Here is a 25,242-nt window from a genome sequence, read left to right on the forward strand (position 1 = left end):
TGGAGGGACACACAGACCTCTACAGGCTAGAAAATGGCATGCTGACTACCATTAGGTATCGGGATGAAATCCTTGGACCAATTGTCAGACCCTACACCAGTGCAGTGGGTACTGGATTCCTTCTGGTGCACGGCAATGCCCAGCCTCATGTGGCGAGAGAATGCAGTCAGTTTTTGGAGGATGAAGGAATTGATACCATTGAATGGCCAACGTCGCCAGGTTGCACTTCAGATTGTCCAGGACCTCAGTGATGCCTTGGTCCAGATCCAGGAGGAAATACCCCAGGACACCATCCGTTGTCTCATTAGGAGCTTGCCCTGATGTTGTCAGGCATGCATAAAAGCACATGGGGGCCATACAAACTACTGAGTACTATTTTGAGTTGCTGCAATTAAATTTCAGCAAAATGCACTAGCCTGCTGCACAATTTTTTCACTTTGATTTTCGGGGTGTCTTTGAATTCAGTCCTCTGTAGGTTGATCCATTTAATTTCCATAAAATGATGGGACGTCCTTACATTCCTAACACATTACCCAATCCATATCAGTATAGACATCCAGCATGATATTTTTCTCCATTGAGATCTGGTGTGTTTTCAAAGTTTCCTTTAATTTTTTTGAGCAGTGTACATGATTGTTTTATCAGTGGACTCCTTAAAGTTATTGTCATGTGCAGGAAGTGCACATATCTCCTCAACTGCATGGTGAATGATCTCATGTTTTCTCGATCTGGCTTATACTGGGAATTTGGATTATACCTTTGGTAAACTTAGAACATGCTTATTAGAGAATTCACGGTGTGCACCTGTGCCATAACTTTCCCTGCTGCATTGAATCTGTTGCTTCAGCTGTGAGATAAAATTGCATAACATTTACAACACAGTCAGGGTTTTTTATAAGTCAGACCATTACTTTTTTAAAGCCATAAAGAGCATCTTCACATTATATGCTATCTACGCTGCTCCCTCTTCCCTGTTTTTAGAATGATTTATTTATGAATTTATTTTTAATATTTGCACATTTTCTTTCTTGACTCAGTGCATGCATCTAGCAATGTATAGGTCCCTAAAATACGCTACATGAAGATATATTGTGTGCTGTAGGCTGGCTATACAACACAGCGGAAAGGAAATTGTGTTAGTTCGATGAGAATTTTTCTTTGGCATCCATTGAGGGACACAGCTTTATGGTAATATGCAACCAAGGGCTATATTTACAGGAGAAATTTACAATAGGCATACAGATACTGACGGCCAACCCAGAGGCATTACCTCGTCCCACCTGCCCAGTTTTGCTTAGTGTCTGCAGAGAATGGATATCGTCTTAATCTCTGCTGTATTTTTCACTTGAGTTGGAAGACTATTCATATCTACAGCTACTGGTAGGGGCTTACATCAATCATCAGGGGGCACCAGGAGTGTTCATGTTGATGGATGTAGTCTATACTGTTCTGGGTGGAGATTCATGTGCCAGTAATCACCATGGTTCATATTCCCAGGGTGTAGAACTGGCAAGCAGATTTTCTTAGCCGTTGACGTCCGTATTCAGCAAAATATTTTTCTCCATCAGAAGACATTCAGGGCCGCGTCTGTGAGGATGCTGGATGTCCGGTTCATAAATAGGCTTGACAGATCTGTGTTCCTAATGAGGGGCCAGACAGTGGATGCGATGGGCACTCTAATGGCTCCATAGGACCCGTATACCCCAACCTATGCATTTCCTCTGATGAAGGTCTCGCCTCATCTACTTTGAAGGATTGAAAGTGAGGGCTATTCAGTCACTCACATAGCTTTAGACTTTATTTGCAAGTATGGTACGCCAACTTGCCATGGTCTCTATCAGACTGGCCAGATCTGTTATCTGAAGGACCAGTTTTCCACCCTGCTTCCCTTTTTTGGGGTCCACTCAACCATGGGAATCAAACCTAGTATTATTGTTGTTGCAAAGACATTTCCTTAACCACTTTAGCCCCGGAAGGTTTTCCCCCTTTCCTGATTAGGCCTTTTTTTTTTTTTTTGCTACTTGGCACTGCGCTATTTCAACTGGTAATTGTGTGGTCATGCAGTGCTGTATCCAAACAAATGATGTCTTTTTTTTTTTTTAGAGCTTTCTTTTGTTGGTGTTTGATCATCACTGGGTTTTTTATTTGTTGTGATATAATTGAAAAAAGAACAAATATTTGGAAAAAAAACTTTTTATTTTCTATTTGTTGTTATAAAAAAATCTAATAAACTAAAATTTAGTCATAAATGTAGGCTAAAATGTATTCTGCTACATGTCTTTGGTTAAAAAAAAAAAAATCCCAGTAAGTGTATATTAATTGGTTTGTATGCAAGTTATAGCATCTACAAACTATGGTGTGTGTGGGTGCGTGTGTGTGTATATGTGTATATGTATATGTATGTATGTATGTATATATATATATATATATATATATATATATATATATATATATATATATATATATATATATATATATATATATATATATATTGGAATTTATGCAGCTTTTACTTTCTAACTGCCTACCATATTTCTTGAGGTGCTAAAATGCCAGGGTAGTACAAAAATCCCCTAAATGACCCATTTTTGGAAAGTAGACACCCCAAGGAATTTCCTGAGGGGCTTGTTGAGTCCATGAAAGATTTTATTTTTTGCCACAAATTTTTGGAAAATGACACTTTTTTTTTTCTTTGTACACAAAGTTGTCATTTTAAATGGTATATTACTCTCACATGCCATGACATAGGAGAACATCTCTTTGCCCAGAGCCGCCGCTTGCCCGCACATTGCGGTGAGCGAATAGTTAAAAAAAACAAACATAGCAAAGTGATCACATGACCACTGGGTTCCTATTTTTATTATTATTATACAGAATTTATATAGCGGCAACAGTTTGCTCAGCGCTTTACAATGGATGGCTCTGCTCCTTGGAGCTTACAATCGAACATCTTTTGAATAAAATCTTACAATTACCGTGATCTGCAGCCCCCCTGTGTTAGTACAGCCAGAACGACGTACCAGTATGTCACTCTGCCTGTGCATGCCGCCCGTCCGCAGTACATTGCGGGCGGTTCTCAAGTAGTTAATAATAACCTGTAAGGAAGCCTTTATTGTGGCCATCACTTTGAATGGAAGGGTCTCTGAGTTATATATATTGCCCTGTATGGAGCCGCATTTAATTCTGCACAAAGACAAGGTTGTTTTGAGACCAAGGACCTCTTTTTTTTTTTTTTACCCAGTGTAGTGCATCACTACAGTCAGGCAAGTACCGTTCTCCTGGCAACCGCCAAACCCAGACATGTCCATTGGATTGCCAGAGAGAAAAGAGTGATTCATCACTCAAGAAAACACGTTGCCACTGCTCTAGAGTCTAGTGGTGGCGTGCTTTACACCACTGCACCCAACGCTTTGCATTGCACTTGGTGATGTAAGGCTTGGATGCAGCTGCTCGGCCATTCCATGAAGCTCTCTACACACTTCTGTTGTGCTACTCTGAAGGACACATGACGTTTGAGGGTCTTTAGCTATTGACTCTACAGACAGTTAATAACTTCTGCGCACTGTGCGCTTCATCATGCACTGACCCTGCTCTGTCATTTTTTGTGGCCTACCACTTCTTGGCTGAGTTTCTGTTGTTCCCCAGTTGCTTACACTTTGTTATAATACTACTAACCGTTGACGGTGGAATATTTAGTAGCAAGAAAATTTCATGGATGGACTTATTGCACAGGTGGCTACCTATCATGGTACCATGATTGAATTCACTAAGCTCCTGAGAGCGACCCATTCTTTCTCAAATGTTTGTAGAAGCAGTCTGCATGCCTGTGGCAATGGAGGTGATTGGAACACCTGAACCCAATGATTTGGAGGGGTGTCCCAATACTTTTGGCAATATATTCTGTATCTGCCCCCTGCAGATGCTAGAGCTTAGAAGATCTGCAGGTGGCTGGTTAATGTCTGAGTCTTCCCCTGGTTGTTGGATTTTTCTTGTTGGGCTGGTTTGCTTGTGTTGCTTTGATGTGCCCATGCCTCTGTTTGGAATGCTTTTGGACATTTCTTAAAGTAAATATATAGGCAAAACTTTTTTATTTAGTTTTGGATGGAGTGGAGAGGGGTTAGAACTCCTGTCAGGTTTTTATTGCTGTCAGTGTCCCCGTTAGGGAAAATTACCCTCACTATTTGTCCTGTTTATTATTATCAGTGAAAGTAAAAGAAACCCTGAATTTTGGGTTGTCCCCAAAAAAGTAATAAGGAAATCTTCCAATGGGGACACTAGTTGTAATGACCTAAGGGTCCCCAAGGAATTCCCTTAACTTGCAGAGATTTTCTCACTTCCTATTTTGTCTGTGGGGCAGGAAGTGAAGGTACATTTTCCCAATGGGAAACAGATGCCAGAAAATAAATTGACAGGGGTTATAACCCTCCCTCATGCTATCCAAAGTGGTGAAAATGTTTTGCCTATAGTTCTACTTTATTACCAAAAAGCTGTTTCTCTCAGTGAGTTGATGGGAGAAATGGATTTTTGTACTCTCTATAAAATTGTTTTGTAGGAGTCCATTGAGAGACACTGTTCTTTCACCCCATATGTTACTTTCCTCTTTGGTCTGTCTGCTACAACAGAGCAGTAGTAGGATGGGAGGGATTATAGTTTCTAGGGGTCTGTCATTCAGTTTGTAAGGAATTTATCACTTTTTATTCATTAGTTTAGACTGTCTGTGGCAAATGCGCAATACAGTCTGCACTAATGGATGAAGTGCACAAGTGCAGAAATTATTAGTGCTTGCCCAATAGCAGACACGAAAGACACCAGACCTGGAAGAAGACATGCAGAAGATGTCAGAGGCTGCAGTCAAAGCAACAAGTCAGAGTGCATAGCTTAAGGAGTTCACACTCAGGGTTAGGATGCCATTATGTGCAAGAATGCTGTGCACATTATGGCAACATAACTTGGTACCTGCATCAGATTTAAGTTTGCTTTAGTAAAATTGAGTAGAATACCACAATAATATTTCAACTTGTAATTTCTGCATAGAGTTGGACCTAGAGCTGACTGGAAAAAAAAGATAAAAGTGCCTAAAACTGTAAGTAGAGTAGTGCTCAAAAGTTTGCATACGCTTGGAGAATTGTATACAGTTTGTACTGTTTTTAACCACTTTAACACGAGGATTTACCCCCCCTTCCTGACCAGGCCATTTTTTGTGATACGGCGCTGCGTTACTTTAACTGACAATTGCGCGGTCATGCAATTCTGCACCCAAATTAAATTTACTTCCTTTTTTCCCAACATATAGAGCTTTTTTTTGGTGGTATTTGATCGCTTCTGAATTTTTATTTTTTGCGCTATAAACAAAAGACTGACAATTTTGAAAAAAAATTTTTTACATTAAACTTGTCCAGTAAAAAAATGTTAAAAATAAAAGTTCATCATAAATGTACGCAAAAATTTATTCTGCTACATGTCTTTGCTACAAAAAAATAAATAAATCTCAATACGTGTAAATTAATTGGTTTTCTTTAAAGTTATAGCATTTACAAATAGCGGTATATATACTGGAATTTTTTTTTCTAGTAATGGCGACAATCCGCAACTTATAACGGGACTGCTGCGGGCATTCTAACACAGGGGAAACTGACTTGATGTCACTGACGTCCCCAGTGACGCCAATACAGTGATCAGTGCTAATAAGCACTGACACTGTACTAATGGCACTGGGCAGGAAGGGGTTAACACCTGGGGCGATCAAAGGGTTGCCTGTGTGCTGTGTATGTGCTTTTCAGTGCAAACACACTGCTTTGTATGGCTCTGCATAGTGTGTGTTCTGCAAAGCAGTGTGCAGGAGCTGACGAGAGAAATATGTGTTTATACACAGGTCTCTCCCCTGTCGGTGATACTCGGCAATCGCTGGGTACCGGCAGGGAATCACCGGCTGGAACCCAGTGATTGACAGCAGAGGCAACGAATGGCGGCGTGGGTAGGGCACACATGCCCCCCAGCTGGGACTGCAAAATCACGTTTATATACGTGATTTTGCGCAAGCGGTTAAAGAAACATGAGTGAGCAGGCAAAACACATGTTTTTTATTTCTGTGATTCATATTCATCTGTAGGTCATAACAGAATGGCCCAATCCTAAAACAAAACAAGGTAACAAGTAAACAAATGAAATGACCACTGTCAAACGTTTACATATCCTCAGTTCTTAATACTGTATATTGCCTCCTTTAGCATCAATGAGAGCGTGCAGTCTTTTGCAATAGTTGTCTATCAGGCCCTCAATTCTTGCATGTGGTATAGCTGCCCATTTGTCTAGGCAAAATGCCTTCAGGTCTTTGGTCATTTGCATGAACCGCACGTTTGAGATCTCCCCAGAGTGGTTTGATGATATTAGGGTCAGGAAAATTTGAGGGCAACTCCAAAACCTTCAACTTTTTCTGCTTTAATGACTGGAGGGTCCACTTGGCCTTGTGCTTGGGGTCATTTTTGAGCTGGAAAGTCCCATGCGCATCTTTAATGCAGAATAATGCAATTACCTGCCAATATCTTCTGATAACATGCTGCATTCATCTTGCCATTCATTTTCAGAAGATTCACTGTGCCTTTAGAGCTCACTCCTCCACCCCAAACATCGGTGAGCAACCATCATGCTTTACAGTGGGGAAGATATTCTTGTCGCTATTAACCTTGCTGACCACTCTCCAAACATATTCCTTATGGTTGTGAAAATAAAGCTCTAGTTTGGTCTCTTCACTCCAGATTACAGTGTGCCAGGAGCTTTGAGGCGTGTCAAGGTGTTGTCGAGCATATTGTAACTGGGTTTTTTGTGGCATTGACACAGTAAAGGCTTCTTTCTAGTAACTCGATCATGCAGCTCATTTTTGTTCAAGTGTTGTCATATTGTGCTCTTTGAAACAACCACAGTTTGTTTTTCCAGAGCAGCCTGCATTTCTCCTGAGGTTACTTGTGGGTTTTTCTTTGTATCCTGAAAAATTCCTATGCCATTTGTGGCCAATATTTCATGGTTTACCTGACCTTGGCTTGGTATCAAATGTTCCCTAAATTTTCCACTTCTTAATAAGTGATTGAACAGTACTGATTGACATATTCAAGGCTTTGAATAGCTTTGTATATCCTTTTCCATCTTTATAAAGTTCCATGACCTTGTTACGCAGCTCTTTTGACAGTTCTTTTCTGCTCCCTGTGGCTCAGTATCTAGCCTGCCTAGTGTATCCACTTGAGAGCTAATAAACTCATTGACTATATATACACTAATTGCAATTTAAAAAACCAAGGATGTGGGAAACCTTTAATTGCCATTTTAACCTCTGTGTGTCACCTTGTGTGTCTGTACCAAGGTCAAACATTCCAGTGTATGTAAACTTTTGATCAGGGACATTTGCTGTGATTTCTGTTATTGTTATGTTTTTAAAAGGAGCCAAACAAGTATATGATAATAAATGGCTTTATATGATCATTATCCTTAACCACTTGCTCGCCAGAGAATTTACCCCCCTTCCTGACCAGGCCATTTTTTGTGTTACGGCACTGCGTTACTTTAACTGACAATTGCAGGGTCATGCAACGCTGCACCCAAATTAAATTTATGTCCTTTATTTCCCACAAATGGAGCTTTCTTTCAGTGGTATTTGATCGCCTGTGCAGTTTTAATTTTTTGCGCTATAAGAAAAAAGGCTGACAATTGAGAAAAAAAACAATATTTTTGACTTTTTGCTATTAAACATGTCTAGTAAAAAAATGTTAAAAAATCAAATTTTGTCATACATTTAGGCCAAAATTTATTCTGCTACATAATTTTGCTAAAAAAAAAATCCCAATACATGTAAATTAATTGGTGTACATAAAAGATATAGATAGCGTTTACAAATGGAAGTATATATATGGGATTTTTTTTTTTTTTACTAGTAATGATGGCAATCGGCGGCTTATAGCGGGACTGCGGTGGGCATTCTGACACTGGGAGAACTGACTTGGTGTCACTGACATCCCCAGTGACACCAATAGAGTGATCAGTGCTAATAAAAAGCACTGACACTCTAATGGCACTGGGCAGGAAGGGGTTAACGTGGGGCAATCAATGGGTTAACTGTGTGCTGTTTTGCAGTGTGCTGTGTTTGTGCTTCACTTTAAGCACACTGCTTTGCATGGCTCTGCTATGCAAAGCCATGCATAGCAGTGTGCAGGAGCTGACGTGCATTACCGACGGGGGAGCTCCCTCCGTCGGTAATGCTTCGTGATCACAGGGTGCTGGCAAGCAATCACAGACTGGGACCCGTTGATTGACAGCCGAGGCCACGAATAGCAGCGCGGGTAGGGCTTGTGCACGCCCCCTACCCGAAAATGCAAAGTCACATATATATACATGATTTTGCGCATCCCTGCCGCCCTGTAGCCGTATATTTGCTATAGGGCGAGAGGAAAGTGGTTAAGTAAAAGACAGATTTTTTTTTTTTAGCATGATTAGTCATATTTTCAATATCAATAGCAAAATTTTCTAATTTCTGCCAGAGTATGCGAACTTTTGAGCACAACTGTAGTATTCAGGAAGAAAAGTCTGTTTCAACTTAGCATGGATGCTTTTAACAAAGTTGCTCTTCCATATTAAACATGCTATTTTTTTTAAATTACTTAAACATTGCTCTAAGCTCTAATAAGCAGATTCCTCTTGTAGTGAATTATTATATTATCATACAGGATTTATATAGCACCAACAGTTTGTTCAGCGCTTTACAATATAATGGGAGACAATACAGCAACAATACAGTTCAATACAAGAGGGTGGTTAAGAGGGCCCTGCTCCTTGGAGCTTACAATCTAAGAGGGAGGGGCTAGTGGTACAAAAGGTAATAACTGTGGGGGATGGACTGGTAGGAGGAAGAGAAGAGTCCATTATTAGCTGAAGGCAGGATAGGCTTCCCTGAAGAGAGAGGTTTTCAGAGATTGCCTAAAAGTAAGCAGAGTAGGCGATAGTCTGATAAATTGGGTTAGAGAGTTCCTGAGGATGGGGGAGGCTCTGGAGAAGTCCTGGAGACGAGCATGGGAGGAGGAGATAAGGGAGTGAGAGAGTAGGAGGTCTTGCGAGGAGCGGAGAGTACAGTTTGGGTGATATTTGGAGACAAGATTGGTGATGTAATTTGGGGCAGAGTTATAAATGGCTTTATATGTTATTGTTAATGTTGTTAAATGTTTTGAATTTTATTCTTTGGGCAATGGGAAGCCAGTGGAGGGCTTGGCAGAGAGGGATGGCAGATATGGAACAGTAAGTAAAGTGGATGAGTCTGGTAGCAGCATTCATGATAGACTGAAGAGAGGATAGCCTACAATGAGGTAGGCCAATGAGGAGGGAGTTACAATAGTCAAGGCAAGAGATGTTGCAGAGGTGAAGTCTACAAGATTTGGACAGCGATTGGATTTGGGGCTGAAAGGACAGATGGGAGTCTAGGATTACACCTAGTACCCTGACGTGAGGGGAGGGACTGATTGTTGTATTGTTGATCTTGATGGAGAAGTCAGGGGAGGGGGCACAGGCTGGAGGGAATAGTATGAGCTCAGTTTTGGAAAGATTGAGTTTGAGTAAGTGGAGTGACATCCATGCCGATATGTCACTTAGTAGGCTAGTAATGTGAGAGGAGACTGAAGGGGTGAGGTGAGGAGTAGAAGATAGATTTGTGTGGCATCAGCATAGAGATGGTACTTAAAGCCGTGGGAGTTTATCAAGTGACCAAGGGAGGAGGTGTAGATGGAGAAGAGAAGGGGTCCAAGGACAGAACCTTAAGGGACCCCTACAGAAAGAGGGAGTGGAAAGGAGGAGACAGAGTTCTTGGTAACACTGAAGGAGTGCTGCGATAGGTAGGAGGAGAAACAGGAGAGAGCAGAGTCTCGGAGGCCAAGAGAGTGGAGTTTTTTGAGGAGGAGCAGATGGTCAACAGTATCAAAAGCCGCAGAGAGGTCAAGTAGTAAGAGTACGGAGTAGTGGCCATTGGTTTTAGCAGTTAGTAGATCATTAGTGAGTTTTAGTAGGGAAGTTTCAGTGGAGTGTAGTGAGCGAAAGCCAGACTGTAAAGGGTCAAGAAGGTTGTTGTCATTGAGGTAGGAGCTCAGGCGATTGTAGACTAGGCGTCTACAATTGTATTGTAACTGTACTGTCTGCCTCCATTTTGTAAAGCTCTGCAAAAATTGCTGGTACTATATAAATCCTGTATATAAACAATAATAAAAATACGGTTATAACTTCTGGCTATATTGTTTTTTCACAGGCGCTTGTTATTTCCTGCTGTGGTCACCCTACTCATATCTACTTTGACGTTCCCTCCTGGATTTGGACAATTTATGGCTGGCCAGGTAAGATTGCGGTTGGTAGAATTTACCTGAGGCTAGAGATTCATAAGAAAATATGCAATATATAAAAGAAAAAGTATGATTGGCTCTTTATTTTTCTACAGCTGACACAGAAAGAAACCCTAGTAACACTGTTTGATAATTGCACATGGGCTCAGCAAGGTGTCTCAGAAGACTTTATGTTCAAAGGAGCCTCCAGTGCCTGGAAAAACCCTAAAACAAACGTGTTTGTTAGTCTAGTGGTCTTCATCCTAATGAAGGTAAGATGAACCTGAGCCATTTTATATGAATCTGCGCTGTAAATACATTTGCAAATAAAATACTGTTAATGTCTTTATTCGCCTCTGCAAATCCTCTGCCTCTTTTCATATTTAGTATTTGTTTTTCTTCACATTATTTACTTTGTAGTAAGTGTGTACTGTATGTACAGTAGTTTCTTTGAAAAACAGAGATTGACAGTTGAATCAGGAATACGCTAGTTGGCAAACAGTCTCTTATACCATGATGGCCATGTTGGCTCATATCCTAGCAGGCTACATTCACACGGACATTTGTATCTGACAGCGACTAAATTACAGTAATCTGCACTCAGGCTAGGTTCACACATATGCAGTTTGCATTTGATCCGTTTCTGCAGTGCTTTTTTGCCACGTTTTTGATGAGTTTTGCAGGGGTTTTTTTCTTGTTGCTAGGCATATTAAAACGCAAAATGTGTAAAAAATGCAGCAAAAATGTACTACATGCTTTTCTGCAGCATCTCCATTGAAGAACCAAACCATAGAACCAAAAATGCAACTTTTTGCATTTTAAAAAAAAGTCCCTGACCCTTTCCAAAAAACGTACCGGGTGATGTGAACATGTCCCTAGGAAATCGAGTTAAATGGACTGTAGTGCGTTTCTGTAAACCGCTGCGGAAACTGCTTAGGTGTGAACCTAGACTTAAAACAGTTTTTCCTGCAGATAGTTGCTATTTGTAAATGAGTTTAGATTCAGATAGCTGCGTTTTTTAGGTGCATCAGCATTTTCAGGCACCCGGGACTGATGGTTCCTGGTCACCTGATTCCTGTGATAGCCTCTGATTGGCTGGCTATCACAGTGATCAGTGACTGTGCAGCCTACCCCTGAGTTTTCTTTCTCTTCTGAAAGAGGAGTGAAACATGTAAAGAAACAAGTGTGTAAAAAATAATTAAAAACAAAATAAAAAAAACTAGCTAGATCAATGTCTGATCTAGGTTAGTACTAGGATTGGTGTTAGGGTCAAGGTTATGGGAAAAGGCCAGGGTCAAAGGTCAGAGTCAATATAATTTAGGTAGGATTTAAAAAACACTTTATTAAAAATGATCAGTGTCCGTTAATGTCAGTGTGTTTTAGGGTAAAAAAAGCAAAAATGAGCATTATTGTTTATTGGCCCTACTACGAGTACAAACAACTAACATATACACATATGTGATATTGCTGCGATCGTTATTAGTAGAAAAATTTATTTTGGGTTATTCTTTGATGGTACGTTATGGTAATAGCAAGGATTATACAGCTAAATTAAAAAAAATATTCTGGTAACTATTTTGACCTAGTTTTCCTTTCATAATAAAAATAAATCAGGAAATCGTGATTTCATTTGTGTTCAGGCGTTAACATTTATTTTACCTTCTGTCACTAAGGGATTAAAATGCACTGCATTACAGTACCATGAAATTTGGTGCCAGCAAACACACTGCATTGTGATCTGCATTTAGGGTGCCGCTTAATTGGCACCTGCATGCAGATCACAAGAGCAGTGCAGTCACCTGCAGTGTGGGAATCATGCATACCGTGTTCTAGTGTAAACCGGTCATGAGGCAGAGAGAGGGAGACGAGTGAAGCAAAGATGGTATATCCCCCAACATCCCAGCATCTAAGGAAAACAAGGCCCATCCCGATACATTTTAGTTTTACCAGAACGTCAGTGTCCATTTTTGACAGTTTACGAATTATTGTTAGACCATGCCTGCAAAGAACTAATACCAACATGAGGATGTTTGAGAACCAACATGAGAAGGAATACCTACTAGCTGCAGATAGTTGACTTTCCTTCTTTACCCAGTGAGAAGCGCAGCAGGAATCTTCGATTCCTGACGCTACTATTTGCACCGACACTAGTCTCCGGTTTTAATATAGCCTTAAACGATTGTGTGAATGTAGCTCTAAATTATTTTTAAACAGTCACCTTGTAAAACAACGTGTTATGTATAAACATAATAAATACCCCCCTTTTTTTCCCCCATAAGTAAACATATACCCTCTTTTCTCAGCTGCATAAGAGCTAGGGTCAGTACACTGATCTTCCCAGTGAATGGCTGTGCAGAGGGGGCGTGTCAGCATAAGCCTAATCATTGGATTTGCTCCCAGCACAGTCAGAAAACTGACTACTCTGTGTTCTCATGGCAAGTGTGATCAGTTTTTAATAGGAAAGCAGGGGGACTGGCAGGAACACCAGGTACTGTATTTCACACAAAGGAAGCAATACAAAGAGAACAGGTTAATTTTTCATACAAGCACGTGGTACAGCAGGTGCACATCAGGAATATGGAATGTTGGGCTTAAATATTTTCTTACTGATAAAATGTAACTAAAAGGAAATCCTATTTGAGCAATCACTGTGTTTATACATCTGTGTTCACTTATGCTTGTGTTGGATTTTCCTGTGCAAGAGGCTACTTTGGACCAAGCTTTGTGACAGGCTATTTTTTTTTTTTAGTTTGGATAAAGTGTAGAAGGGTTAGAATACCTGCCAGCTTTTTATTGCTGTCTGTTCCCCTGTTAGAGAGATTCAGCCTTTCTATTTGTCATGTTTACCTTTAACAATGAAAGTGAAATTCGTTAATAAAATCCTAACTTTTCGGTTGTTCCCAGAACAGTAAGATTTGGAAAATATTCCATTTGGGACACTAGTTTTGGTGACCCTGGCAACAGGGATTTCCTCACTTTGAAAAAATTGTTGCCCATTTCCTTTTTTGGTAATTGAACAGGAAGTGAAGACAAATATCCTCAATGGGACACAGATGGGAAAAAACTTGAAAGGGGTTATAACCCACCCTTACCCTTTCCAAAATGGAAAAAAATAGCTTTAGTTCTACTTTTAGTAACAAGGAAAAATCATTTGAATCCATTGGAAATTGAATACATTGAAAACGCAGGATAAATCTTTCCCATTAAAATGTAAATAATAATTTAACAAATGTACAGTTATACCAAAAGCCATAATAATGCATTTTAGAAGTTGTCTGTGATGCTGAATTTTTTTGTTCACTGTCGGGTTTAGTAATAAAAAAAAAATGTATATATTCTAATGTATTTGTAACATTTTTAGTTTTGGATGTCTGCTCTGGCTACTACAATTCCAGTACCATGTGGAGCATTCATGCCAGTCTTTGTGATTGGTGAGTTTTATTCCCAAATTTTTTCTTTTAATTTGTAGTTTACACTCATAAAGGAGTAACCAGGAGATATTTGTTTTAAAAATTCATAAATGTTGAATGCATTGTCAAATAAAATGTGCAACTGAAAAATTATATGATTTCCTTTTTAAAATATGGGAGATCACATTTAATATTAATTTGTTACAAGCTTGGGAAATGTAAAATGAGCATATGATGAAAAACTTAATAAGCAAAGGTTACCTTCAATATATATCACTTTTTTTTGTACTTTAGGAGGCACAGTAAATTACATTGATATGTTTGTCAGTAATGATGGCAAGGCATAATGGGGTTGATTTACTAAATCTAAATAGGGTGTTCAGTTAGCAAGCCTCAGAGCTTAGTGAATGTGGTGGTTTCTTCTTGTAAGTAATACACAACCATGCAAATCTTGCACATGATTGGATTATGGAAGTCAGCAGAGCTGAGCCTCATTCAATGAAGGAAATTCTCTTGCAAAATCTGACTTCCCTTACCAAGTGAACAGCCTATTTGCCTTTATTAACTCAACCCTAGTGAATCTATTCTAACACTAGTTGGATGAGAATCACTTTTACCATAGAATATATGTATATTATTTTTGAGGCTGTGTAGATTGCATACCAACTATCTAAGAACTTGAGATACTACAACCAGTGTGTCCCTGTAATCTGGTCAATCTAGGCTACGTAGTTCATAGCACATTTTTTTTAAATTTTTTTGTATAAATGTCTACAGAGTATTAAGTCAAGATGAACATATTTTGAGTTTGAAAAAAGGCGCTAGAATTAGTATGTTTTCAAATTAATCTCCTAATTGGTTAGTGAAGCCACCTATTATATTAACAAACTAACAGAGGGGCTGTTCCATTATTGTGCTGCACCTGCAGCTTCAGTGATAGCCAAGTTCAGTGTGAGAGTAAGTTTCCTCTCCTGCTCCAGACTTCCCTTTACTCTGAGCTCCCACTGTAAATCATCTGCCGAGTGGGTGTCTGTTCTAAGGGCTCGTTCACACTTGACTGTTTTACCAACGCTTGCCAAATGCCCCTATAGCATTTGGCAAGCGTTGGTCCGGCGTTTTTGGAGCGTTTTTTAACGCTCGGCAAACGCTCCGCAAATACCGCATGCGCAGTTTAGTGTTGGTTGCTAGGTGTTTACCGAGCGTTAAAAACACCCCACAAATGCCTATAATGAAGTTTGAATGGTGTTACCTCTCCGCAAATACCCCGCAACCGCACCACAAACGCCGGCCGGGCATTTGCGGAGCGGCACCATAGACTAGAATAGGAGGCTTCAACGCCTTCTGACTCGACCAGAGGCATCCGTTTTGCTGTGATGCTAACGCTCCCGTTAGAATGCAGAATTGTCCGAGGCGTTTGGGAAGCGGTAAAAACGCTTCCCAAACGCCTCTCTGCCGCCTGCACACAATGCTAGTGTGAACGTAGCCTTAGGGTTCTTTTGTACCTTGGGGGGCGTTTCTGTACTGGGGAGCAGAGGGTGTATGTACTGAGGGGTCTTCCATAGTGGTTGATGATGAAAAATGTGGGAATAATACACTGTTTATATCTTGGCTTCATGTTTGAGGAATGTGTATTAAAGGGAATCAACTGTTTTTCTGTGTAGTTTATTAATCCTGTTTAACTCTAAACAATACATTGTTTTTATTTCATTTTGATATACTTTTCTCATAAATATTTCATATTTACCACTTACAGCCAAGAGCCTTTGTTTTTATCCTCCCATTAACAAGATTGTGAGTGAACCAGATTTTTTCTGACATGGTAAAACATCTAGTTGGCTGTTATCTGGTGTTCAAGCTTACCTCCTTAGGACTAAAGTCAGTGTAGACACATTGTGCAAACAAGCCTCAAGGTAATGGCTTTAGGGCAGGTGTACAGGGCCACCTAAGAGGTAATTTGAGTCCAGCCTGCATTGGGCTGTACTTGGTAGTTTTATAGAAGGCTGTGCAAAGGATCAAAGTAGGACATGGTGCACCAAGGGGTACAGCAGGTGACTGCTCACTCTTCCAACATAGTAGATGAACTACCTGAATACATGAACAATCTACATAAATACTTTTTAAAATATCATTATATAATCTATCTGCCTACTGCAGGTGCTGCATTTGGCAGGTTGGTTGGCGAGAGCATGGCTGCTTGGTTTCCAGATGGTATTCACAGTGATGGGAGTACATATCGAATTGTACCTGGTGGTTACGCAGTTGTTGGTAGGTCCCTCTTTTCTTCATCATTACTTGTTTGTTTATTTTGCTGCCATCTTCATAATCTTTTTTTTTTTTTTTTTATATTCACCAGGTGCTGCAGCACTGTCTGGAGCAGTCACACATACCGTGTCTACAGCAGTCATTGTCTTTGAGCTTACTGGGCAGATTTCTCACATCCTGCCAGTGATGATTGCAGTCATTCTAGCAAATGCTGTAGCACAGAGTTTGCAGCCATCGCTTTATGACAGCATTATCCGCATTAAAAAACTACCTTATCTTCCAGAACTGGGTTTTGGTCACCAAGAGTAAGTATCACCTTATATGATACATTATTATCGATCTGTTGTCTTTGCTTAGTGTAAGTTTATTTTGTCTGTCTTCCTGTGCTGTCTTCAGTTCAGTAGCATTTTTCATTCTCAATTTACAGTTTATAGCTTTTTTTTTTTTCTCATCTGTATCATCTATTAAGTATAATGGACATGGTATTCCAAAGTTACATATAGGGTTGTGGCTAATTAATTACCAATTAAAATGTCATATGGGTTTGCCATAGGTCAGCTTGTTGCTCGGGTACAGAAGAAATTATTTCTTAAGAGTATGTGTTTTAATTTATTGTGAAAAAAAAGTTTGTTTATTTGTATGTACCAGACCCTGAGTGTTGGTTCACATATATGCGGATTGGTTGTGGTTTGAACTGCATCCAGTCCACATGGCATGTGAAAAAACATTGCTTCCTATGGTGCCTGTTCAAATCTGTCCGGTGCACTGGTGGAGCGGATTCAGTGCGGTTTGAAAAAGTCATGTACGATTTCTGAACAGTGCGGTCTGGTTCAGGTGAGGATTACAGGCTATTGACTTCTATGGGAACCGTTTCGAAACCACATATGTATGAACAGAATAATCCCCAGAGCTAATCCTGACCTGAACCTAATGTAAACCTGACATGAACCTGTAAACAACTACTGTATCAATTATCTGTGAAACCTGAGCATCAGTCTGCACCAAATGTGTGTGAATAAGCTCTAAGAGGAGCTTTCCTGCCTGTAGAGAACATTCTGCATTTGCTCTGAAGGATTGTAGTCAGAATCTGAATTGTAAAAATACATTAGGATTGTGGACTGACAATACACATCCCTTTTATGGCTTTACATTTTCTTAATAGAAGTATAAGCCCCCCCAGCTGCAAAATAAACTCATAGCTAACCTGTACTTTTCCAGTGAAACCACCACACATTTATAAGCTCTCCAAATCTGTTTTTTGACATTTCAAAATCTTATTCCTTTTATTGGGACTGTATAATAATTTAGATTTAAAAGTTGCATCTGTTGAGAAGGTAAATAAGGGAACAATATGTCCCTGTCTTACAAAAGTTCAAAAGTCACCTTGAATGTTCGTACATAATCCTGTAAACAATTAGGACACCTCTTTAGCTCATGGCTGGCAGAACCCAGGTTACCAAACTTCCCACCTAAAAATGGTGCATCTGTGAAAAACAGGATTTTAACGTAAAATCTAATTCTTTGAGTTAATTGAAGGACACCATTCCTGATTAGTCTTGACTGTGGGGTTATAGCGTTACCTTCAGGTGTAGGACACTAGACAGAAAAAAGAACACAGCACTGCCTATGGGCAGCCCTAACTGGTAGTTCAACCCCCCCCCCCCCATTCTGTGATCAACTGCTCAGTCAGTCACAGCGTAGTACCAAAGAACATGAGAGAGGGTGGTTGCTGTGTTCTTCAATGAACTCAAAGGGTTTTTACAGTAACAAAAAGTCCAGTTTTCGCTTATGTTCTTTGAAGGGCACAGCTTCTCATTAGACTTGAACATAGCAAAGTTCCAAAGCAGTGCTTCATTGAGTGGTGGGCAAGCAAGAGAAAAAACACTCAAGAACACCAGAGAAAACCCAGAGGCAGGAGCAAAAAACCCCAAACTGGCCCTTGCAACCAAAACACGCACAAGCACAAGAGGCATTACTCGCCATGACGGGAAAGGGAGGAACCTAACTCTTGAAGGCATGGGCCTAGATAACAGTTTGCCTGATCCAGCGTAAAAAGGTAGCAGAGGAAACCACCAAACCTTTTACGTGGATCGACGATCACAAAAAAGGGAGTCCAACCTTGGAAGGAGGCCGTAGCAGACAGATACACACAACCAGCCTGAGCCACATCCAAGGAGCGGAGTGCAGCTTCCTTAAGATGGGCAGGGTGCAGACACAGGATTGGAAGGACAATGTCCTTGTTCAGATGAAAATCGGATACCACCTTCAGCTGGAAGGAAGGACATGGGTGGAGAACCACCTTATCACTATGAAAGACCAAATAAAAAAAATTACAAGACAAGGCTGCCAGCTTCAAAATACAATGAGCAGAGGTGATCACAACTGAAAAAGGTGACAATTTGGTAAACCAATCACCAAGGGAAGGACCCCTAATATTCTCAAAGGTAGGCTTCTTAAAAGCTGAAAGAACTACTGTAAGTTCAGTTCCCATTTAAGTTTAGGTTCCATAGCATCAATGGAGATTGCACTGGGGGAGCCACATCCGTAATCCCTTGAATGAAATTACAAATCAAGAAGTGTTTGACCAGAAGTCATTGAAAGAAGACCACCAGGGCAGAATCATAACCCTTAACTTCCCAATAAAGAGAGGCCAAAATCCAAGACACTGAGAGAATGCATGGATGAAAACGCTCAGCCTCACACCATGTAATATAGACCCTTCAAGTTCGATGGTAAATGTTCCTGGAAGTGGATTTATGTCTTCAACATGGTGGGAATAATTGAGGCTGATATCCCTGTCTCCGAGGACCTTGCTTTCGAGAGCCAGGCTGTCAAAGCCAGTGACAGCAAAGCAGGATGGAAGATCGGCCCTTGGGACAGAAGATCCTCTGGCAGAGGAAGACGTCAAGGGGCGTCTGTGACCAGACGCACCACGTCTGCATACCAGGATCGATGAGGCCAATCTGGAGCCATCAAAATTACCAGAATCCCCTTGGTTTCTATCCTGTGCAACAGATGAGGGAGAAGCTTGAAAGGCAGAAAGGCATAAATGAACTGGTAATGGCTCCATGGCAGACCATCCATCACATTCTCCATGGGATCCCTCATTTTTGCCACAAATCTCAAAGCCTTCCTGGTGAAACAGGACACCAGAAGATCCACATGCAGGGAGCTCTATCGTAAACATAACTGGTGGAAAGAGCTTGGATGCAAAGCTTTTCATTCTGCCCTGGTGTTTAAAATAGGTACACCGCTTCAGACTGGATCCTGACCAAGTACCCCAAAGATGCTCCATCTGGTGAGCCCAGACTCCTCTGTTGTTCAATGGCCCTGGGCCAACAGCAGATCCAATACTCTCCACTCCAGCCGGATAGGATGACATCTGCCATGACCACAGTCCAGTGGAGGGAGAGAAATTACTTTCCATCCAGAAGATACAGAGATTGAAGCCAGAGGAGGGAGGACTTGACAAATCATCCCATGCAGATCTGTCTCTCTAAGGATGCAAGGGACTTGTCTCATTTGGAAAAGATTTCCTTCTGCAGAACCCCTTGTGTGGAACTGCACATAAGAGACCACAAGGGGATACCATGAGACCCAGGACCTGTATGCAGGACAGCAGAGAAGACCACCTGTGGGACAGCAACAACCGAATGGCAGTTCGGGGTGTTTTTTTACTTTTTTTTCCTTTTGCTTAAACTAGATGGACTAGTGTCTTTTTTTCAGTCTCTCTAAATATATAAAAGTGTAGAAAGTGCTGCCTTGCCCAGATAGGAATATTTTAATACTGGTCCACGGTGTCTATGGAGGCCAGGAAATCGCCCTGATGAAGAGTAGCCACCACATAATGGAAAAATTCTTTTGTTTTGTACCTTCACAAAACAGTTCAGGACCTTGAGGTATAGGATCGGTCTGACCCCTTCCATCAAAACCATAAACAGGTTGGAGTAAAACTGGAACCAGGGCGATCACACCCTGATGGAGCAGATTCTGCACAGCCAGGTAAAGATTCCATGGATGAGATGGGGAGAGATGGAGATCGAAGAGGAAGAACTTGTCTGTTGGGCAGGAAAGAAACTTTATTTTGTAGCCCAAATTTAACAGTTTGCCAACCCATTTGTTGAAAAGCAGAGAAATCCACTGGTCTGAGAAGCAACTAAGACGATCTCCACCCTGGTGTAAGCAGTTGAGGGCAAACCTTCATGCTGTGGAAGTTTTGTCTACAGGCATATTGGACTTGTGTGGCCAAGAGTTCTTTGGGCCACCACTGAAAGCCTTGAATTACTTGAAACCAGTGTTCCCAACCTACCAGATTGAAATTCACTGACATGACACCCAAATTTTTCTGGCACAGCCAAGTTTTTACTGGCATTTCCAAAAGTTAAAAAATTACAGTTTTAAGTGCAATTTTCAGTATTTAGGCTACAAACAAGTACAACATGGAATTAGCAATGCATTGAGGTAGATATTAAGGCAAAAAACATTTTATTTTCCATATGTAATAAGTAGCTCAGGACAGGGCTCAGGAGGGCAAGAACCTAGAATGGGCAGGCACACATACGTGAAATTGACTCTCACAGTGACACTGACAGTGTGCAGCAGCACAGATGATGATGACACGTCTCAGACATGACACGTCCCCTCCTCCGTCACAGTGACAGTCTCTCTCCCTGCCTGGTGGTCCCTTCAGTCCACTTCAGTCCAAACTGCACTGACAGTCCCACTCCTGGATTGCCTTGCTCCCACCCCACAGACCTACACACGAGGGTCTGTCTGCTCCCTTGCACCATAACATCACACAACACGCTCAAGGGTTGCCTCCGCCACCCGAACACACTGTAGTAGGCACTTGTTTGGTCTTGGCCAGCTCCAAACCGAAACTGCGTATGTGCATTTCTGAGCTGAGTGTCTTATCCATATTTTTAACTGGCAACCTTTTCCTGTTACTGCCAGGAGAAAAGTGCCCATTTTTTACTGGCTGCCAGTCAAATTACTGACTGTTGGCAACACTACTTGAAACACTTTTTCTTGAGGGGCCTGAGAAGCTAAAAAGCCGCTAGTGTGCAAAGAAAGACTGTACCTGCGTGCACTGCTGCTCCTTTCCTAAACTGAGGGAGAAAGGTGCTTTTCTTTTTCATTCATCATGGGACACAGAGCAGGCTATTCATGACTGGGTTATATGCCACCTATACGTGAATGGACAGCATTGGATTACATTTATTGCATGCATACCTGCATAATCATTTGAACTGTATATTTGCATAAATTGCATTTGTACATGCATACTAAAATGCATCAACTGCATATGTACATGTATACTTAAATGCATACTTGTATAGACTGCATACTTGCATGCATATAAAACAATAACACAAAATGTAGCACTAATTCATAATATAATTACACCAAATATGATGAAAAATTTATAAAAAGTCCATTGAAATATGACTAGGTGCCAAAATAAAATAAAAACTTCAAAAAGTGATGTGCCACGAACGAGCAGACAAAAGAAAAGAATCCTCCACCATCACCGTACACAGCCTCTTACCGGAACGGATGACTACAAATCATGTGGTCAAAAACAGCATATGAGAAATAGCAATGGATGTATGGAATCCTTTATCTTCTCCCCCAAAAAAGGCAGTTTCACCACTATTGGCTCGATGTGAACAATCCAGTATATGCCTCAAGGATAATATGTATAGAGAGAACAAAAGCTCCTCATAGTGTAATCCAAGGAGCAGGGCCCTCCTAACCCTTTTGTATTTAACTGTATTGTTGCTGTATTGTCCTCCTTTATATTGTAAAGCGCTGAGCAAACTGTTGGCGCTATATAAATCCCGTATAATATTAATAGTTTTAAAATAATTTGAAATTTAATTGAGGTAATAAGTACCTGTAATAAATAAATGCACTTACACACATAAGATGGAATCAGCATGTGAGAATGAAAAAGTTTCCAACCAACAAAATAGCCACGGTGCATGACGCGATGACGTCATAGGCCGGAGCTCCACCCTAGACATTTCATCACAAGCAGACGTCATCAGGGGCATGGCCTACCGCGTACATCGTGCTTTAAATAGTCCCTGGGCAGAAAAGAGCCCATGATATTTGCTCTCCATGGACAGGAAACATCAATAGACAGCCAAACCGGAAGTCAAAACCATACCATGATGAAAAGCCCATGAAAATTGTGCTCATAAAGGTCCAAGAGGCCACCCTGCAGTAGAAGATGTATCCAACAAATTCATATATACTATATGGCTCAATAGGCCATCTGTTGGTTGAAAAAATGCAAATTTTAGTGCACAGCGACATCTTGTGGTTTGAAAATCAATATATACATAAAGTAAAAACATAATATTGATAAAATGACATATAACAAATAATGAGAATAATTAAATCTTGCAAAAAATGTATATAATCTCACAAATAAGAAATAAAAGCAAAAAAAAAAAAAGTTAAAACCAAAAAAATATAATGATCCCATGACTAAAAGTAAATTCAACTATTATTAAAAACATATACACCGTTTGGTTTAAATATCGAATGGGATATTAATGCATTTATTAATATATAAATCCATCGGGTCCCTAATTTAGAGATTTCCCTCCTGGTGTGACTCCCACGCCAGTTAGGAATAAATCTGTCAATCCCCAAAAATAGTATACCTTCAGGATTTTTTTCCATGATGCAACAAATAATGTTTGGATACGCTATGGTTTGGAAAACCTTTACGTATATTGGCTATATGTTCTTTAATTCTAGCTTGCATTGTACGAACGGATCACGTGATCTGGACACGTGCATCAGCATGAGTAGTGATGTCACAGGAAGGCCACACCCTGACGCGTTTCCTCGGAAGAAGTCATTGGATGAAACGCGCCAGGGTGTGGCCTTCCTGTGACATTACTACTCATGGTGATGCACGTGTCCGGATCACGTGATCGCACTATTACCATCTTGAATGTGGGCTGACTGGTGAGACACAGGATGCAGAGACTGGAGCTCTGATATAACAAAACGCCTTGTTTTTATTTGCTCATTGTGAGTGTGATTTTAAGGGGGGTTTGTTTGGCAGTAAATTTGTTGGATGATACTGCACTATGGTGAGTATTTTCTTTACCCACATGTGCTAATCTGGATATGAGAGGATCTTCTCTGGAGTTTGGTGATATGCTGGATACACAGTAGTTTGCTGAGTAATTACCAACACATGAGGATCGTCCTTTGAAGTCTGTTTGGTGAATGCTGGATATATACTGACATGCTGGTTAATTACTAGCACATGGTGAGTGTGCACGTTGATGGGGTGTTTTTGAGCACTGAATACCACATTGCTTATGAAGGAGGATCTCATTACTTCATTTACTGAGGATCATACTTATATGGACTTTTCTGAATGGACTATATTGAGATTCCCTATTGATTTTTTTGTTTGCACTATTAATATGCACTTATTTGGTGGTGGTTATATTTAGTTGTGTGATTTGGTTTGCGCTGTTATTTGTGATTTGTATATTTTTTCACATTTTATTATTATTTTGAGTTTTTTAATAATAGCAGCATCCAGTGAGTGTATTTCCTCTCTTTTACATTGGCGCAATGATGTTGGTATAATAGAAGTGTTGTATTTATTGGAACATTTCTTTGGTAACTAACCTTTTAGTGATCTTTTAAAACAATGTTTAGAGGTTAAGGGTTACAATCCGGCTGAATTAGATACGGTCATATTAGAGGTTGATCATTTTGGATAGATCTAACATGTAATTGCCAAAACAAAAAGAGGACCTGGATGTTTATTCTAATTGCCCTTTTCTTACTACCTATCCCACCCAATATCGTTTGGTTAAGAACATTTTCCTTAGACATTGGAATGTTTTAAAAAATAGGTCCTTTATTGCCAGATACACCTAGGGTTTTATTCAGAGGCGTTCCTCCACTGATATGGTTTCCCCTAATGTTGCTGAACCGCCTAAAAAATAAATGGGTTCTTTGATCAGATGAAGGGATTTATTCTTGTAAGAAGTGTGCGGTTTGTAATATCAATACTTTGAGAGCAAGAAGGCTGTTTCCTTTACATCTAATCACAATTTTAATACCTATGATTTTAATTCCTTCATCTCTTGTTCTTCTAAAAACATAGTTTATCTTATCCATGTGGTCTTCAATATGTGGGCCGTACTGTTCGTACAATGCAAACTAGAATTAAAGAACATATAGCCAATATATACGTAAAGGTTTTCCAAACCATAGCGTATCCAAACATTATGCGTTGCATCATGGAAAAAATCCTGAATCGATGAATTTATATATTGACCTCCCTGGAGGTATTCCCGAGTGTAGCGCGGGGTAAAGTTTCAGCACCACAAGCGGTAACCCCGAGCTACACTCGAGAATACCTTGCAGCGTTGCTCCGGCATCCCTTCTGCACTTATCTTGTCCTTCTCTCCCGCGATGTCCCCCCTGCAGCGTCCCCAGCCATCTCCTCCAGCCGATGCCGGCATCTGTCTTCCGGGTTCCGTTCCCTGTGACGTCGGGACATACAGGGGACATAACCGGACCACTGGGAAATTTAAAAATGTCAAAAAGTGACATTCACTAAATACCGTATATACTCGAGTATAAGCCGAGTTTTTCAGCACATTTTTGCTGAAAAACGGCCCCCTCGGCTTATACTCGAGTCAACGTCTGCAGGGGGCTGCTGTCTCTTACCTGGCTCCGGTCCCGCGACGATCCGGTCCAGGAAGCGCGGCTGCTCCTTCATTCGGTTCGTCCACTGGATGTTCGCGCGGCTGCTTGGCTCCGCCTTCTCACCGGTGATTGGCCGCCAGAACTGTAGCTCAGGAAAGGCACACAGGCGGCCAATCACTGGCGAGGAGGCGGAGCTGAGCGGCCCCGCGAAAATCGAGTGAAGGAGATGCAGGTAAGTGTGCCGTGCTTAGGTGCTGTTGCAACCACATATGCTGGCTGCAGCAGCACCATACTGGAACAGGGGTCAGCAAGTGTCAGTGGGAGGAATAGTGCCCCATCATTGGTGTCACTGATACCAATGATGGGGCATTATTCCTCCCACTGACACCAACGATGGGGCACTTCCCCCCCCCACTGACACCAATGATGGGGCACTATTCCACCCCCCACTGACACCAATCATGGAGCACTATTCCACCCCCCACTGACACCAATCATGGGATACTATTCCTCCCCCCCACTGACACCAA

The 25,242-nt window shown here is 40.9% G+C and overlaps 1 protein-coding gene across 2 annotated transcripts in view; it reads left to right on the forward strand.

Annotated features, from left to right (window-relative positions):
* The window catches only part of LOC149434759 (chloride channel protein 2-like), a 224,962-nt gene that overhangs the window by 97,400 nt on the left and 102,320 nt on the right, over nt 1-25,242 (forward strand). For both annotated transcript variants that reach the window (XM_089663427.1, XM_089663428.1), the window contains exons 8-12: nt 10,274-10,358; nt 10,460-10,615; nt 13,705-13,774; nt 15,908-16,018; nt 16,107-16,320. In XM_089663427.1, the coding sequence (XP_089519553.1) occupies nt 10,274-10,358; nt 10,460-10,615; nt 13,705-13,774; nt 15,908-16,018; nt 16,107-16,320 (636 nt within the window). The remainder of the gene's footprint in view (nt 1-10,273; nt 10,359-10,459; nt 10,616-13,704; nt 13,775-15,907; nt 16,019-16,106; nt 16,321-25,242) is intronic.

The sequence above is a fragment of the Staurois parvus genome, unplaced genomic scaffold (genome assembly GCF_062004578.1).
Source record: "Staurois parvus isolate SC_StPar_1 unplaced genomic scaffold, SC_StPar_1.0 ptg001686l, whole genome shotgun sequence".
In the NCBI taxonomy this organism is placed as follows: Eukaryota; Metazoa; Chordata; class Amphibia; order Anura; family Ranidae; genus Staurois; species Staurois parvus.